Source organism: Tupaia chinensis, unplaced genomic scaffold, assembly GCF_000334495.1.
Source record: "Tupaia chinensis unplaced genomic scaffold, TupChi_1.0 Scaffold139612_1, whole genome shotgun sequence".
In the NCBI taxonomy this organism is placed as follows: domain Eukaryota; kingdom Metazoa; phylum Chordata; class Mammalia; order Scandentia; family Tupaiidae; genus Tupaia; species Tupaia belangeri.
In genome coordinates, this window is record NW_006199495.1 from 1525285 (window position 1) to 1540711 (window position 15427).

The 15427-nt window shown below is 32.3% G+C and overlaps 1 protein-coding gene across 1 annotated transcript in view; it reads right to left on the reverse strand.

Moving 5' to 3' along the window:
- Window positions 1–7646: 7646 nt before the first annotated feature.
- NCAM2 (neural cell adhesion molecule 2) overlaps window positions 7647–15427 on the reverse strand; it is a 602380-nt gene continuing 594599 nt past the window's right edge. The window contains exons 18-19 of the mRNA XM_006162056.3: window positions 12982–13101; window positions 7647–8386 (exon numbers count right to left, since the gene is read on the reverse strand). Of these exons, the coding sequence (XP_006162118.1) occupies window positions 8275–8386; window positions 12982–13101 (232 nt within the window). The 3' untranslated portion in view covers window positions 7647–8274. The remainder of the gene's footprint in view (window positions 8387–12981; window positions 13102–15427) is intronic.

Below are 15427 nucleotides of genomic sequence, written 5' to 3' on the forward strand. Positions count from 1 at the left end.
CATTTTGTTCTTACTGAGATAGACATTCAATCTGGATAAATCTTTACTTTCCAGTACTCAACGATTTTTTTTTTAAACAATCATCTCATGAATTTATACCCATGCCTTGTTCACCATCTTGCTATCCCACACAATACCGCTGACCCAGGAACTCAATTCTCAGATAATAGCAACAAAGTATACCGATGGACACATGTTGATGAAATTCGCTGGTCTTACCATGTTCACTGAGTCTCCCTGAATTATACATGCTTTTCTGGGTCTTCTAGATTTATGGAACTTTATGGATTCAATAATCACATGAACCAAACTGAATATAAACTGAGAAAGTAATTAAGCACATGTGCGTGTGTGTATGTATAAGAAACATAAGTATTTACTATGGTTCTGTTTCCACCAGAGAACCCTAATACAGTGACCGATCTTAACAAAGAGGAAGGGAAAAAAAGAAAAAATATAAAATTGAGATAAGTAATGTAAAAACTCATTGAGATAAAATACAATTGATCTGGCTCTGTGGCTTTGTGGTTAAAGCACAGGGAATCCACAAGACTGATTACATACTTTGAGTTCCAGACCCAGCAGCTTGAGAAACATGCTAGGCACATGTGCACATGTGCCTAAATATCCCAAAATGAGAGAGATGGATGAGAAAGGATTATGATCTACCATTTCCCTAGACTGCCCATCATCTGTTTGGAGATACTTTCTTCTCTCTTCCTCTCTCCCTCTCTCTCTCTCTCTCTCTCTCTCTCTCTGTCTCTTTTTCTCTGGCAAGCACTGTGCTATCTAGCAATCAAGCAATCATGTGATTGCCTTAGTCATTACATTTTGCAATGCTTTATTAGATAGGCTGCTATAAGCAGAATAGTGGTTCTCTCAATCGATGTATGTCTTAATTCCTAACCCCTGCAAATATATTTTGTTCCATGAAATAAACAAGAGTTATTGCAGATATGATTAAGAGTCAAGAGTAGGGGAAATTATGCTTGTTATAGTTCGGATAATGGTTTGTCCACCAAAGATTCATATATTGGAACTTGGACATAGTGGCTGGTGACTAGATGTCCCACAAACTTTATGTGTTGGCGCTTCATCATATTCTAAAGGTACTTAAGTGAGAACTTAAACTACCTTCATGGTGACTTAGGGTAGGGCCTATGCGTGTGATAAGGTCTTTCTGACAGTGCCCCTATGACTGAGTTATGGTGGATATTATAAGAGGGAATGAGACCACAACAAGAAGAAAATATGAACACAGACTACACTTTGCTCCGCTAATAGTTCTGCCTTACTTCATTTTGTGATGCTTTTGTATATTTTTTTTCAGCAACCAAAATCTTGAGTTTTGCAAATAAACTGCTTTCTTAAAGAAATCACCCCATCTCAGGCATGTCTGTTAGCAACACATACACACACACATACATACACATACACACTAATACACATGAAAAGAATGCTTGTTTGTCAAGGTAGACCCAATATAATCACAACGCTCCTGGTAATATAGAACCAGGCAGTCTGAGTCAGAGAAGGATGTTGATGGAAGCAGAGGTTAAAATAATGCAATTGCTAGCTTTGAAGTTGGAAGGGGATCATGAGTGATAGTTTGCAGGTACCGTATATAGATGCCCTCTAACTTAGTCCTGCTGGAACTGATTTAGGCTTAGTAAAATCTGAACTTTAATACTATACAATAATACGTTTGTATGTTGTAAGCTACTAACTTCATTGTACTATTTCACAGAGATATAATAGGAAGATACAGGTAAATGAAACAAAAACTGGTGACTGCAGTAGGCTATTATTATAATAAAACCCTAAACTTCTTTTATTTTGGAGAGCTATTTTGGGATTCAGCATGTGTGCTCACCAGAGAGATAGAGACAAAGAGACAGAAAGCAAGAAATCACCTCCCCAGGGGGGTTGCCACGCCACAATTCCTTCTCCTTCATTCTCCTCTTGGGATTTTGGGCATGCACACACATGCTCCTGGCTTGAGTTTTAAGCTGCCATGTCTGGGACCTGAATTGCAATTGACCATGTGGGAGTTCAGCAACGTAACCATTACACTATCTGCTGGTCCAGAAAACCTTAAACTTCTGTCACCTTTGTAACTGTGCAGGAGATGGAGGCCTTTATGAAGGTGAGGATACTGTTAGTAAAGTCTGCTGGAGCATAGAAAATTACTTTAAGGAACCAGAGATAAAGCATTTGCAATGAACATTTAGGCAAATTGTTCTCTGTGATCAACTGGAAAAGAGAAAATGTGCCTAATGAATTTGTGAATCTGATGAAGGAGATTTTCAGGCAGCATATTGAGAGTGCTAATTGTTTCTTTTCTTTCTGGGCATGATAATGTATTGAAAGAGAGGCATCTAAAGAGACATGCACATGATTTCAAAAAGAACTTAGGAAGATCCTTTCTTACCCAAGACTCATTTTCTCATGAACACACTTTCTAGCTCTTAAAGGTTTCTAAAAGTAATAGAAGAAAGAAAAGATCTAATCCCAGAGATTGTCAATAAAACAGTCTTGGTATCAAAATCAAGTTAAGTGTGTTCTTTGTTTAGGCCATGCAGAAATATAAGGAAGTGCCCTCCATATAGTTTTAATGTTTTAAGATTTGGCAGAAAACATTTTATTCTTTTGAATATCTAAAGATATGTACAATTATTTGAAAAAAGTATTTGTCAAGTCATAAGCTCACTCTTTGCATAGATATGATTTGAAATAAACATAAAATGCAACACTTCATTAAAGTAAAAGTATCTTTACTATTAATATACAAATGGTGAAGAGTGACAATTTCGATATACTGTAAGCCATACTTTCAATGTCTCTCATAAATACAAAACTTCAACATTTGCAGTATAATTTTTACAGTTTAGACATATATATACAGCATTTCATAGGGACATACTATACTGAAACAATAAGAAAACATTGTGGTAGCTAAATTAAGAATATAGTATTTCAATGAATATATAAGTCAGTAAAAATAAAAGCTTGTTTTAATGCATTCTGAATACAGGATAGGATTCACATACCAAAAAAATGTTTTCTTTAAACCTATATTTCTAAGAAGTTCACATATTTCTAACGAGAGTTAGAAGCAAACGCTAAACCACATACATTCCTTTAAGAGTTGGAACAAATACGTTTGCTCTTAACAGTACCAGTTGTTTTGTAGTATGCGTGTTACTCTGAAAAATACTATTTGCAAAATTGAATTATAGGTTTGATTTCTGTTAACTTTGTCTTCTGGATTCCCTGTTTTATTCTTTGCATCATAATTGGCTGTACATTTCATTTAAATAATGGTCCTAGTTAGTCCCTGGTCTAGCACTTTCCACATTTAAGTCCTTCTTACCTATTCCACATCTAGGAATTCCTCTTGCCTTTCTGATCCTCTTTTTCTTTCTTCCTATACTCTCCCATGTCTGGTTGTGATCTGAAATGCTCCAACAGACATAGCTTTGCTTAGTCTCTTTCACGGAAAGCTAAAATCAGATGCCAAAAGATACATATTTTCATTTTCCAAAAGGAAAAGGAAAGTAGCACTATTTAATTTTATGTGGGCAATTTAAAAAATAATAATTATGCACATTTTGAGACAAAAATTCTAAAAATAGTAAAAAAAAGTTAAAGAACATTTTGTGCCCAAAATTCTAAAAATAGTAAAAAAAAGTTAAAGAGGTAATATCAATTAATATACTTGTTATTGGTAGAATTCTATAGTAAATAATGAACTTTTTTAAAAGAATATAATGTTATTGAATAAATATTTACCATTTTATATATGAAAGCCTCTGACTTTTATACGGGGGGAAGTAATCTGTGATGATTCTTGTGTAATGTTGTTAAATTGCTGCATCTACTTGAGTAAATGCAAGTTTTAAAAAGGAAGTGTGAAATTTGGAAGAAAATGATATCTGTTCACCCACTACTATTTCTAGGCCCTCTTATAACTTTCTCATTAATAGATACAATTGTTCCATCTCAGAACATCATTAAGTCCATAAGTAGAATATTTTCCTGAAAGATTTCTACTTCAGGACTGAAATATAGCATTTTAGTGAGGATCTATAATTTAATTTTAGCATATGTCAGCACATCCATATGCAATTTCAGTGTGAGAAAGACAAAATAATGGACTGGTGAGAAATGTATACATGTTGGAATATTCACTTTGCAAGCTTAGTGACGTATGTGATTCAATGTATAAAAGAAACTGAAATAAAAATATATATATATAAAGTGCTTCAAAGGGTTAGTAAGAAGATGCAAACATTTCTCTCTAAAGAAAAGTAATGCTAACGATTCCATTAAAAAATTTAGCTATTCATAAAATACGATACACTCTGGACAAAATTATGTAAAAAAACTTGATTGAGGGATTTAAAATGAGCATTTACATTTTTCCATGAAAAACAATATTGTAAATTTAATAAATACTTATAATATGTTCTTCCAATATTTCTTAAGTTAACAAATGGCTAATATTTTTTCTCCCACTTTAGATGTAGACACTTTTATCAGATTTATCTTATCATAAACAATAAAGGATTGTTTCTTAACCCAGATTAAATATACAAATCAACAGGCACAAGAAAGACCCAAGTGATACATACCATGGTAATCTTTCTCATTGTTAAAAGTCGTCTGCTGTCTTTGTCTTATGACAGGTAAAACTCATTTTCAACAATACCCTGAATGTTTTTATTGTTTAGAAAAACAATGCAGAACAAATTAAGACTATTTTGAGTGTGTGTATAAATAGAATAATTTTGTCATGAGTAGGAACAAATTATGTAGCTGAATTGGTTACATTTAGATTTTATATTCAAGGTAATGTAGGTTGAATTGAGCATATCCACTGAATGTAAATAAAACAGTATCATTTGAGTGTCACATATATGAGCAAAATATATGAGTAATGATGGCAGTTGTAGTTTTTTTTTCCTTTTAATAAAACAAACCATCATGCAAATACAAAGGCACAAATATACCTTAATTATTTAAAATAAGCAAAAAAAAAAGGTGTCATTGCAAAGTTACAATTAATTGTTGGCATTCAAATAAATATTTTGATTTATAAAATCTTTCTATTTAATAAAATGTTTAGTTAGAAGGTTAAGATTTATATGAAGTTTACTGAATCAAATAGCTTTGAAAAATTATTTCAGAGATATTAATATTAAAAGTAAAAGAAAACATAAGAAACATTATACTAATGATAAATATTAGTGAAAACAGAATGGAATATGTCTTACCTCACAAAAAAATAAATAAATCTTTAGAAATTGCAATTTTTAATTAATTTCTTCGCATATCACTATAAAACATGTTGACACATTAATTTGTGTCAATTTTGAAACAAAATAAGAGTTAGAATTCTAATACTACTATTCTTCCTATAGGTGTTTAAATATAGATTGTCATTGTCTAATTGCACATAATCTATGAAGAAATGCCAATGTTTTTGATTATATCTTTGTTGCTTGGTTTAAAACAATATTAGGTTAAAAATATTTTAACAATCATTATATTTGGTCAACTCTTGACATTTTGTACTAATGCTTAAGGTTACTCTCAGACAGCAAAATAACTTTATACAATTGCATGGATATTTTTAGTCTAAGATAAGAATGAAAAGTAAGAAACAGGTTATTTCAGTTCTACTCATATTTTACAATTTACTACAGGATGTCTCTTATTTGAAAACTTACAAATAGAGTAATTTGGAGTATTTCATTGAAATGTTAAAAAAAAAATCACAGTATTGCCTTGCTCCTTCATGGCATGAATTTCAAGGAAAAGAGATAAGGACCACTCATACAACAGAAATAGTGTACTTGAAATTGTCTACAACTAGGTCCAGATTATCTGTTAATTTCAGGTCGTCACTCCACATGAATGGCAAAAAATGAACAGTATGTGTGTGTATGTATATAAAAGAAATATTTTAGTCAATTCTTTACATAGAAATTACAAGGAAATAAGAGAAACAACGTCCAAATTGAGAAAACGCAAAAATATTTTGTTTCTTTTATTATGATTTCTCTGTTCTTGCAGAATAGCACAAATGTAACAATAAGTAAACATGCGAAATTGCTTTCTCTTTTCATCCTAATTCCTTCACCATCATTAGCTTAAAATTATGTGGCTCTATCCAGGAAAAAATAGCATTCATGGCTATTGCGTCATGGACACTTCGCTAAGCTTGTTCACTTTGCACAAACAAGTTCAAGTATTTTGACTAGTTTTAGCACATCGGTACAAAACAAACAGCAAAATAAAATGAACGGGTGATCAGACAAACATGAACTCAACAGCAACAGTCAAATTCATCAAAGACCAGTTGGGTAATCAAGTTAATTATAATAATCTAATTGATTTGTTTTAGATAGTATTTAAATTCCTAGGTTGGCCTGGGAATTGTGTTCTTTTTCTTCAGCATATAATAGAAAGGATAGCAAGGAGAAAATCCTGAATTATAACCTGCAAGTTTTGATAATGACAATGTGGAGACTGGTGCCTTGAAATGCAGATGGGCAAATTATGTCCTGCTGACAACCAGAAAAGTGAGGAATAGTATAAAATTATTTCATTGTCTCTCCTTGGCAGATAGCTTCAAGCATTTTGTAAATAAAGGTATTCATGAGTGGTATTAATATTATATTTAATATTCATTAAATTATCTCTTTGAAGAGCCACTCCCAAATAAGTTGCTCTAAACGGTTAAAAAGTCCTCTAGTGTTCTGTTCTAATGTATTACCCAACCAGTCAATGTCTAAGCTGTAATACCGCAGGAAGCCCCAAAAGTTATGTATGGGATGTGGCCTAAAGAAACCCTTGGCTTGCTAGATTAAGAAAATCTAAAACCTGCTCCCAATTGGTATGTGTATTTGTTATCATAGATACTTTTTGTTTGCCTTACATATAAGTTAAATCATATTTTAGTCTTTTGCCTCTGGGAGCTTGCATAGCTTGGAAGTTAATAAGTATTTTATTCTGCTGTAGGCCCTAACGAGTGATACTAGAAAGTCTGTGTAGAATAGTTAAGGAATTTCTTCAACCAAAATTATTTATCAAAATCCTAAAATGACTCGTAACTACAACATTCAGAGGGGAAAAAAATAAAGAGAGTAAATTCAATTACTATTTACACCTTTATGGCACAATTAAATGTTAATCATTTTCAAGTTTTAACTTCCATTAGCCAATTACATTTAATGAAGGACCTGTAACATTAGGAAAATCAGTTTTCAAACAAAGATTAAAGCTATGGGCTAAGAATGTATACGAGGATATGATTTGAAGTATTTGAACACTAAGACTTGATATTTGATAAATTATTTAAAACGTAAAAGATAATCCTATATTTATAAAAATATTGAGACACCGTATTGATATAATTCCCATTTCAATTTACTTTATTTGAAGCTGAGGGCAGAGTCAATATTATTTTTACTTGCAATACATTTATTTTTGTGTGTGTAATTCATTGTGAGCGAATATGGCATATATAAAAAGAAAAAGATTTAGAGAGTCTAATCTAATTTTACACACAACTTAATATTCTTTCAAATGGGTAACAATTTTGATCTGGCACTTTATTCTACCAAAAATCAATGTTGAAAATTCACTGTAATCATAACTTGAAAATAGTTCTCCAAACTTTGCTTCATTTTTAATATCTCTAAAGATAACTGGCTCTTTCAAGCCCAAGTTTCCTGAAATTCCCCTGATAAAAAGTCTAACTTTTATTAAGTGCCTTCATCTTAAACTGAAAGACACTTTAATCATCGATTTCCCCAAGATAGGATTTATAAACATGCACAGCTTTCTTACACACTTAGCTCACAAAGTTTTCGTTTTCTGCTTTTTCTTATACCCCTATTTGCTAGAGAGGTTGAAATCTACTTGGTCGTGGTGTAAGATACAGTTCTTAAGTAATAGAGCACTTTAACCATAAATAAATTGCAGTACTTCCATCATAAAATCAAATAGATACCCAAGAATTGGTGCCAGTCAAGTCTCTATATTGAAATTATTAACAAAATAAACACAACAACAGCAACAACAACAACAACAACAGAAGGAAATGGACCATGGGCAGGAGTATTTGATCTCATATGTATATGTGTACAAGCTATTCCAAGCTAGAAGTTTCCCAAGTAATTAAGGTCAATGGAATAGTTTTGGTCATAGGGTCACTGCAATCCGAATGATCTTTGTAGTGTTCTTCAAGCCATTGTAATGTTGTCGTTATGCTTTGCTGTCATCTTCTTTTGATTGGATGATGTCATTAGAAACTTTAATTTCTATAGTTTCTTGACTTAAAACTTCTTTTCCATTTTCTTCTTTTAAAGGCAATTTTCTGGGAAAAAATAGGAAAATAATATACTTAATTTGAAAGTCACTTTAAGAGATATCTCAAAATATATCTGTTTGTTAATGGAAATATTATTAGGAAGAAAGCCAATTAAATTTGCTAAAACAATATCACATTGATAGAACATTTAACTAAAATGAAGAAGACAATTAACAATGTCTATTGTAAAAATGTAGCACAGAATATTGAATAAAAGTTTATCTATAGGTTTAGGTGCACCAAAATGTTTAGTATAGGGTGGCTTATCTTTTATAAATAGTTATTGATATGAAAATATAATCAGGTGTTTGGAATGTAAACAGACATAAATATTTTATATGTCAAATGCATGATTTATTAGTATTCGAGTTTTTCAAGTAAAAACAATAAATAGTTTCTGCAAAATTCTGTTATCAAAAATTGAGAAACTGGGTCAATTAATGATGTTCCTTATTACTAAATTGAGATGAATGTATTTCAGGATTTTCTCATTGTTTTATATTTATCAGGTATATTCTTTGGGCTCTTCACTATTTATTCTTTTCCTTTTTAGAGAGATTTTTTGCTATAGGGTGCATGTGCTTGCTGGAGAGACAAGAGACAGAAAGTGAGAAATCACCCCCTTGGGGGGTGATTTTTTTTCCTCTCAGAACTTGGGCATGCACACACATGTGCCTGGTGTGAGTTTCAAGCCTCCAGGTCCAGGGCATAAACTACAGTCAACCATGTGGGAGTCCAGAGATGTAACCATTTCACCATCTGCTGGTACCCTCTTCCCTAATATATTTTTCTTGTTACTTTCATATCATTTCTGAGCACTATATTTTTCTTTTTAAGTTTGCTGTAAGGCTTATGCACTTGCCAAAGGGAGAGAGATCAGAGAAGGAAAGTGAGAAATCACTCTCCACAGGGGATAGCCAAGCTATAGCCCCTTAATCTCCATTCTCTTCTCTGGTTGAGGGTATGCGTGCACATGTGCGTGGTGGTTTTCTAGCTATGCGGTATAGGATTATCACTACAGTGAGCCAAGTGAGAGTCCAATGCCTTAATAACCATGCCACCTGCTGGTCCCCTGAGCAAATTTTCTGAGAATTGTTTCTAACTGTAACCTATAGAGTAATAACAATATTTATTTATTAATATTAAGATAGTATCACAAATATTATGATGTTACTAAATGAAGATTTCCAGTTTTATTCTACCATTTTCCAATTCAATATTTTACCATTACGCCTGTGTTTCTGACTTGAGGGAATAATTTCCTTCTCTTTATTAAATATTATTGTCTACATCAGGAGGATTAAGATAAGAGTTCTAATTCACCTCCATGGTTTTTCCTTCAATATTTTGAGAGGCAGTGTATGTCACTATTTACGTTTCCTCTAGAATTTATTTGTAATTTATTTCAACAGTGCCAGGGAAATCCTTTAGCAATCTAATTCACTTTGGGTTTTCAGGTTAATTTACTCTTGAAGCAATAGTGGACTAGACTTGAATTCTCTTCCACATTGTAAACTCACAATTGTGGAATTACAAGAATTCTAATGATGATTTTGAGAAAAACTAGCCATGAAACATACAAATAGAAGGCCTATTTTAACAGCTGACAATGACAGGATATTTTAGTAAGAGAAAAACCTTAACTCCATTTTGGAAATGTTTCTCCACAAAATAAGGGCTTTGCCTCCTACCATTTAAGGAGCCTCCCAGCCAAGAAGATGTTGAAAGCGGCAGCGGTAGAACTAGATGGTTCACCTTTATTCAGTTTAATCATAATGCTGTCAAATTGTCACGATCTCACTAAAGGATTTCTATTGGCTGTCAGTTAAAAATAAATCCCTGATTCCATTTTTATTCTTTCTACTGAGTGTGTTGTCTTTTTTTTCTTTGAAAAATGCAGTATAATAAACAATTATATAATAGAAAATATTTTACACATTGGAATGAGAAGAGCAAACCTCTGTACTCTGAAGATCGAAGCTATCATATAAAACTAACCAATTAAAAGTAAGTCACACAAACGAGTGAGATCCATTTCTGGGAAGAAAGTATCAACTACTTAGTACCAACCAGGGCATGCATTTATAGTAATTCTGTCTCATAGCCGCTATATATAGTGCATGTGCAATGCTTTCTTTCTCTCATGTCCAAGCACTAGATGGAAACATTGAAAATAAAAGATTACACAAACAACGGGACACTTCTGGCATCAAAAAATAGAAAAATTTAGAGCTCTAATAGAAGGTTAGCATAATGCTTAATATAGTGCCTACTCATTGAATTTTTATTTATTTTACCAATTTCATTATATTTTGTAAATTATTTTTGTATGCTATTGTTGTACAACTATAAGGCATATAATATGCTTTTTCAAAGCGTTAATGCAGCAGGTGTTAAATCAAAGATACTATTATATAAATCATTTTTAACAAAGATACTTGCATTTTTGTGCCTGTTAAATGCTCTTTTCCTATTTAATTAACTAGTAATTTCAACCAATTCTTTGGATGATGTGTATCTGCATATATAATTTTGTCTACTTATATTTATTTAAATCATTTTTAAAACATTACTGTTCATTACATGTATTAACGCACATTTCTTTTCTAATATTTAGACCTAGATTAGTTATTAAATCATCTTTTCTCCATTCCAGAATATAGCCCAGTTATAGGTCAGCCTATGGCATGGTGCTTAAAGTTGCTGTATCCCACATGTCTGATTACATAGTTCAAGTCCTATATCTAGAGGCTTGAGAAACATGTCAAGTGTGTGTGTGTGTGTGTGTGTGTGTGCATGCCTAAAATCCAAAAAAGAAGGAGAAATGGAGAAATGGAGAAAAAAAAAGAGACTCTGATGTGACCATTCACATAGCAGGTACTTTTTCACTTCCCCTCTCTGTCTCTGTCTCTCCTACTGGTGAGCACGCTTGACCTCTGGTAATTTATTTTTAAATTGTATATATATATATATCTCCTGGTTGTATGATGGAGCATTTTCTTAACTAGCTTCTGTATACACTAATTTTAAGTGTTAATTGATAGACAGAAATTTGTTTTGTTATGCAACATTTTCCTTCATTGAAAAGATTTCTGATTTCTAAGGGTGAAATTACAGAACCCACTCATGATAGTTTAATACAACTTCAATTAATGATCTCATTTTTAAATTGTATATATATATATATATATATATATATCTCCTGGTTGTATGATGGAGCATTTTCTTAACTAGCTTCTGTATACACTAATTTTAAGTGTTAATTGATAAACAGAAATTTGTTTTGTTATGCAACATTTTCCTTCATTGAAAAGATTTCTGATTTCTAAGGGTGAAATTACAGAACCCACTCATGATAGTTTAATACAACTTCAATTAATGATCTCTTAATGCAATCACTAAAATTTGCCTAAGGATTTATACTGATATTTTAGCTATAAAGTAGTATTTTCTCTAAATATTAATAATATAATCCCTTGAGAGCAACTGGATGGGATTTCAGAAACAAAATATTTCTTTAACTATGTAAACAACCCTTAATTTAGGATGAGAAACTTACATCAGGTTATTCTGCAAGAGAATGCTAGAAAGAAAGATAATTATTTTTAAAAAAGGTAAAATATGAAAATCTTTTTGGGAAGCAGTAGAGTGTGATACCCATGGTTTTGTTAGTATCGAATGAATTCAATAGAATGTATTAACTCTGTATAATGCTTTCAGTTTCAATTATTTTAATTTCCACAAGCATAAATCTAGGCACACATTTACCTATGTACATGTAAATGAACTGTCTGCCATAGTTTTAATGGAGCTGAGGAGGAAAATGAAAGAAATGACACAGTCTTAAACGAAGACCAAGCATCATGTGCTACATACTCATTGAACTAATGGAGTTTAACAATATTTTCTCTTGTTCTTTGGTATTGTTCCCTGCCATGTTTATATTCAAAGCAATGACTAATTTCATGACCCATCTTTATTTAAATAAGAATGAATTACATTTTGAAAGCATCACTTCCCTTTTTTCTTTTTTGAAGTTTTGTTTTGTTTGTTTTGTTTTGTTTGCTATAGAGCACATGCACTTGCTGGAGACAGACAGAGAGAACGAAAGAGAGGAATCATTCTCCTGCCTGGATGGCCATGCCACAATAGCTTCTCCTATACGCCCCTCTCAGGATTGTGTATTCATGCACCTTATGAGTCTTTCAAGTTACAGTGGGTCCAGGATTTAAACCACACATTTTGCCTTGTGGGATCCAGTTACCTTAACCACCTCACCTCCAACTGTCCCCCAACATTGCTTTCTTAGAGAGCAAGAGTAGTGTTGACAATCCACCTCTCTTACATACTTCTTTCAGATACTTTTGCACAAAGTGATAAAGCTATGATTACAGTAGAATTTATCTGACATTGCTAGAAAATATTCATGTAAAATGTTTCATTTTAAAATGGATTTTCCATACTAATATATATTTTGATTTAAAAAGAAGCAACATGATTCTATTACAAATGTCTACATTTGTAAATATATATTACAAATAATGATAGTGTGTTATTGTTTTACAAATACCTATACAAAACAAGTGTTTCAAGCTACATACTCAGGTTCTGTTAACGGTGTGGTTTCATTTGGCTCATTTACTGGGCTCCCATCTTCATGATTAGTGATTCTTTCATCTTCTGTTCTCATCTCCACTATTGGCTCTTTTGATCCATCTTTCCTGGAAAAGAAAGCACAAAAATCTTACATAGGTCGTGTAAAAATAAATGCATTGTAGAACACATCTTAAAATCTACACCTATTCCTATCTCACTCCAATGAAATGTAATGTGATCAGATATATAATATCACTAAGAAATATTTTGTCCATTTAAACTTTTTGCCATACTTTCACTTAGGATAAAATAAATAAAAAACTCATTTTGTCTAGGTATCTTTTGCTCATCAAAACATCAAAATTATGACAATTAGGGCCAGCTGGTGGTGTGTTGGCTAAGGTTAACCGAGTCCCACATAACTGACTACTGGATTCAAGTCCATGTATTGCTTCTGTATTTCAAATTTGGAAGAAAAAATTTATATATAGGATAAAATTCATTGCTTTAATTGCCGTCTATTATTATTATTATGGAAGATTTTTAACTATAATGTGATCATTTAGTTTTAAAATATTTACATATTTTCAAGAATATAATTTAAATAAAAAGAATCATTGCTACATATATGTATTAATTTATAAATGCATTTCCAGATATTATCTTTATCCTATTTCATTATCACATCATATCTAAAATGTATAAGAAAACTTGTCATTTTTCATAATTCATGAAAAACAGAGAGTGGGTCTGGCAATTTGCGTGGTGGTTAAGGGCACTGGACTCCCATACAGCTGGCTGTGGTGCAAGTCCCAGACCTGGCAGCTCACTTTCTCACATTTCTTCTCTCTCTCTCATTCTCTCTCTCTCTGTTCAAAATAAAATAAACAAATAAAATTAAGTCAAATAATAAAAAATAGAAAGTGTACTAAAAATTTTCTTCCTGCAATTTTCTTTTGCACAGTTAATAAAATACAGATGATAAAGGCATGAACCTAATTCCCATAGAGTGCTTAGAACACTGCCTCATACATATGCAGCACTTGATCAGTATTAACCGCAGGAGCAAAACAAGGATTTAGGTTAGGAAATACACTACTAAAATGTGTAAACTGAAAACATTTTCAAAATATGGAAAACTCTTCTTAAACACCAAAAAAGGTTTTATAAAATTCAATTCTTGAGCAAAAATGTAAATTTTCATTTAATTAATGGCATCAAAGCAAAATCTAAGCTTCGGAAGGTATTGGGAAAAACTTTTGCAACAAATACATCAAACGGTTAAGGTCCACTCTGGGTAAGCTAAAAATAAGAGAAAAAGTTAGCTCCATGAACTGACCGTTGTCTGTTGATGAGAGCGTATACAGTATTCTCAACTGGACTAGTGTGAGGTGTACTCATGTTGCATAAATTGACTTTATGCTCAGTGATGCATACAGGTTGGATGTATAAAATAAATTAAATTAAAAAGGGAAAGTGTGTGAAACATATGAACAAAGAATTCCAAAAAGGTATTAAAAGTAACTAAGGAAAATATTTTCAAAAAGACAAGCTCAGGCCCAACCTGAACTAGAAAATGCAAATCTTAAATAACATTAAAATGATACTTTTCACTTATCAGACAGACAAAAAAATTTTTAAAAATCGATAACCTTTTATTTTTAGAAAAAACAAGCACTCTTGGGACCAGCAGTTAGCGTAATGGCTATGTCACTGGACTCCCACGTAGTTGACCGCGGTTCGAGTCCTGGACCCTGTGGCTTAAACTCACGCCAGGCGCGTGTTCGTGTATGACCAAGATCATGAGAGGAGAATGGAGGAGAAGGGATTGCGGTGTGGCCATCCCCCCTGGGGGGTGATTTCTCACTTTTTGTCTCTCTGTCTCTCTCTGTCTAGCAAGCGCACACACCCTATAGCTGAAACCTTTCAAAAAAAAAAAAAAAAGAAAAGAAAAAAACAGGCACTCTTTCATTTTATTTGAAGTGTGAGTTGGAATAGGCTTTGTGGACAACTTGTCACTATTTTTCAGTTCTGGCCTCCCAGTCTGCACCTTGGAGTTCATTATACATTTACAAGATTCATGTAGAAGAATGTTTGGAAACACAGTATGTATTTTAAAATTCTGAAATATTAACTAAATTATTGGATCATGATGCGTTTTTGCATAGAAAGACAGAAAAATACATCGTGACTTTTCCAATGACCCATGTAACAATAGAGAAGTGGAAAAATACAGTAAAATGTTTAATTCTATAAAATATTACTTAAAATAAAAAGAATTATTTAGAGATTTATATGCTGAAACACATAATAAAACATTACTGAAACTACATTACCATGCGACAATACTATGCGACAACTTACTCATGTATTTGTGTGTGTGTATGTGTACATAGAAATATCCGCATGTCGTATACATCCTAAAATCTCATTTCTTTTCAAACTATAAGC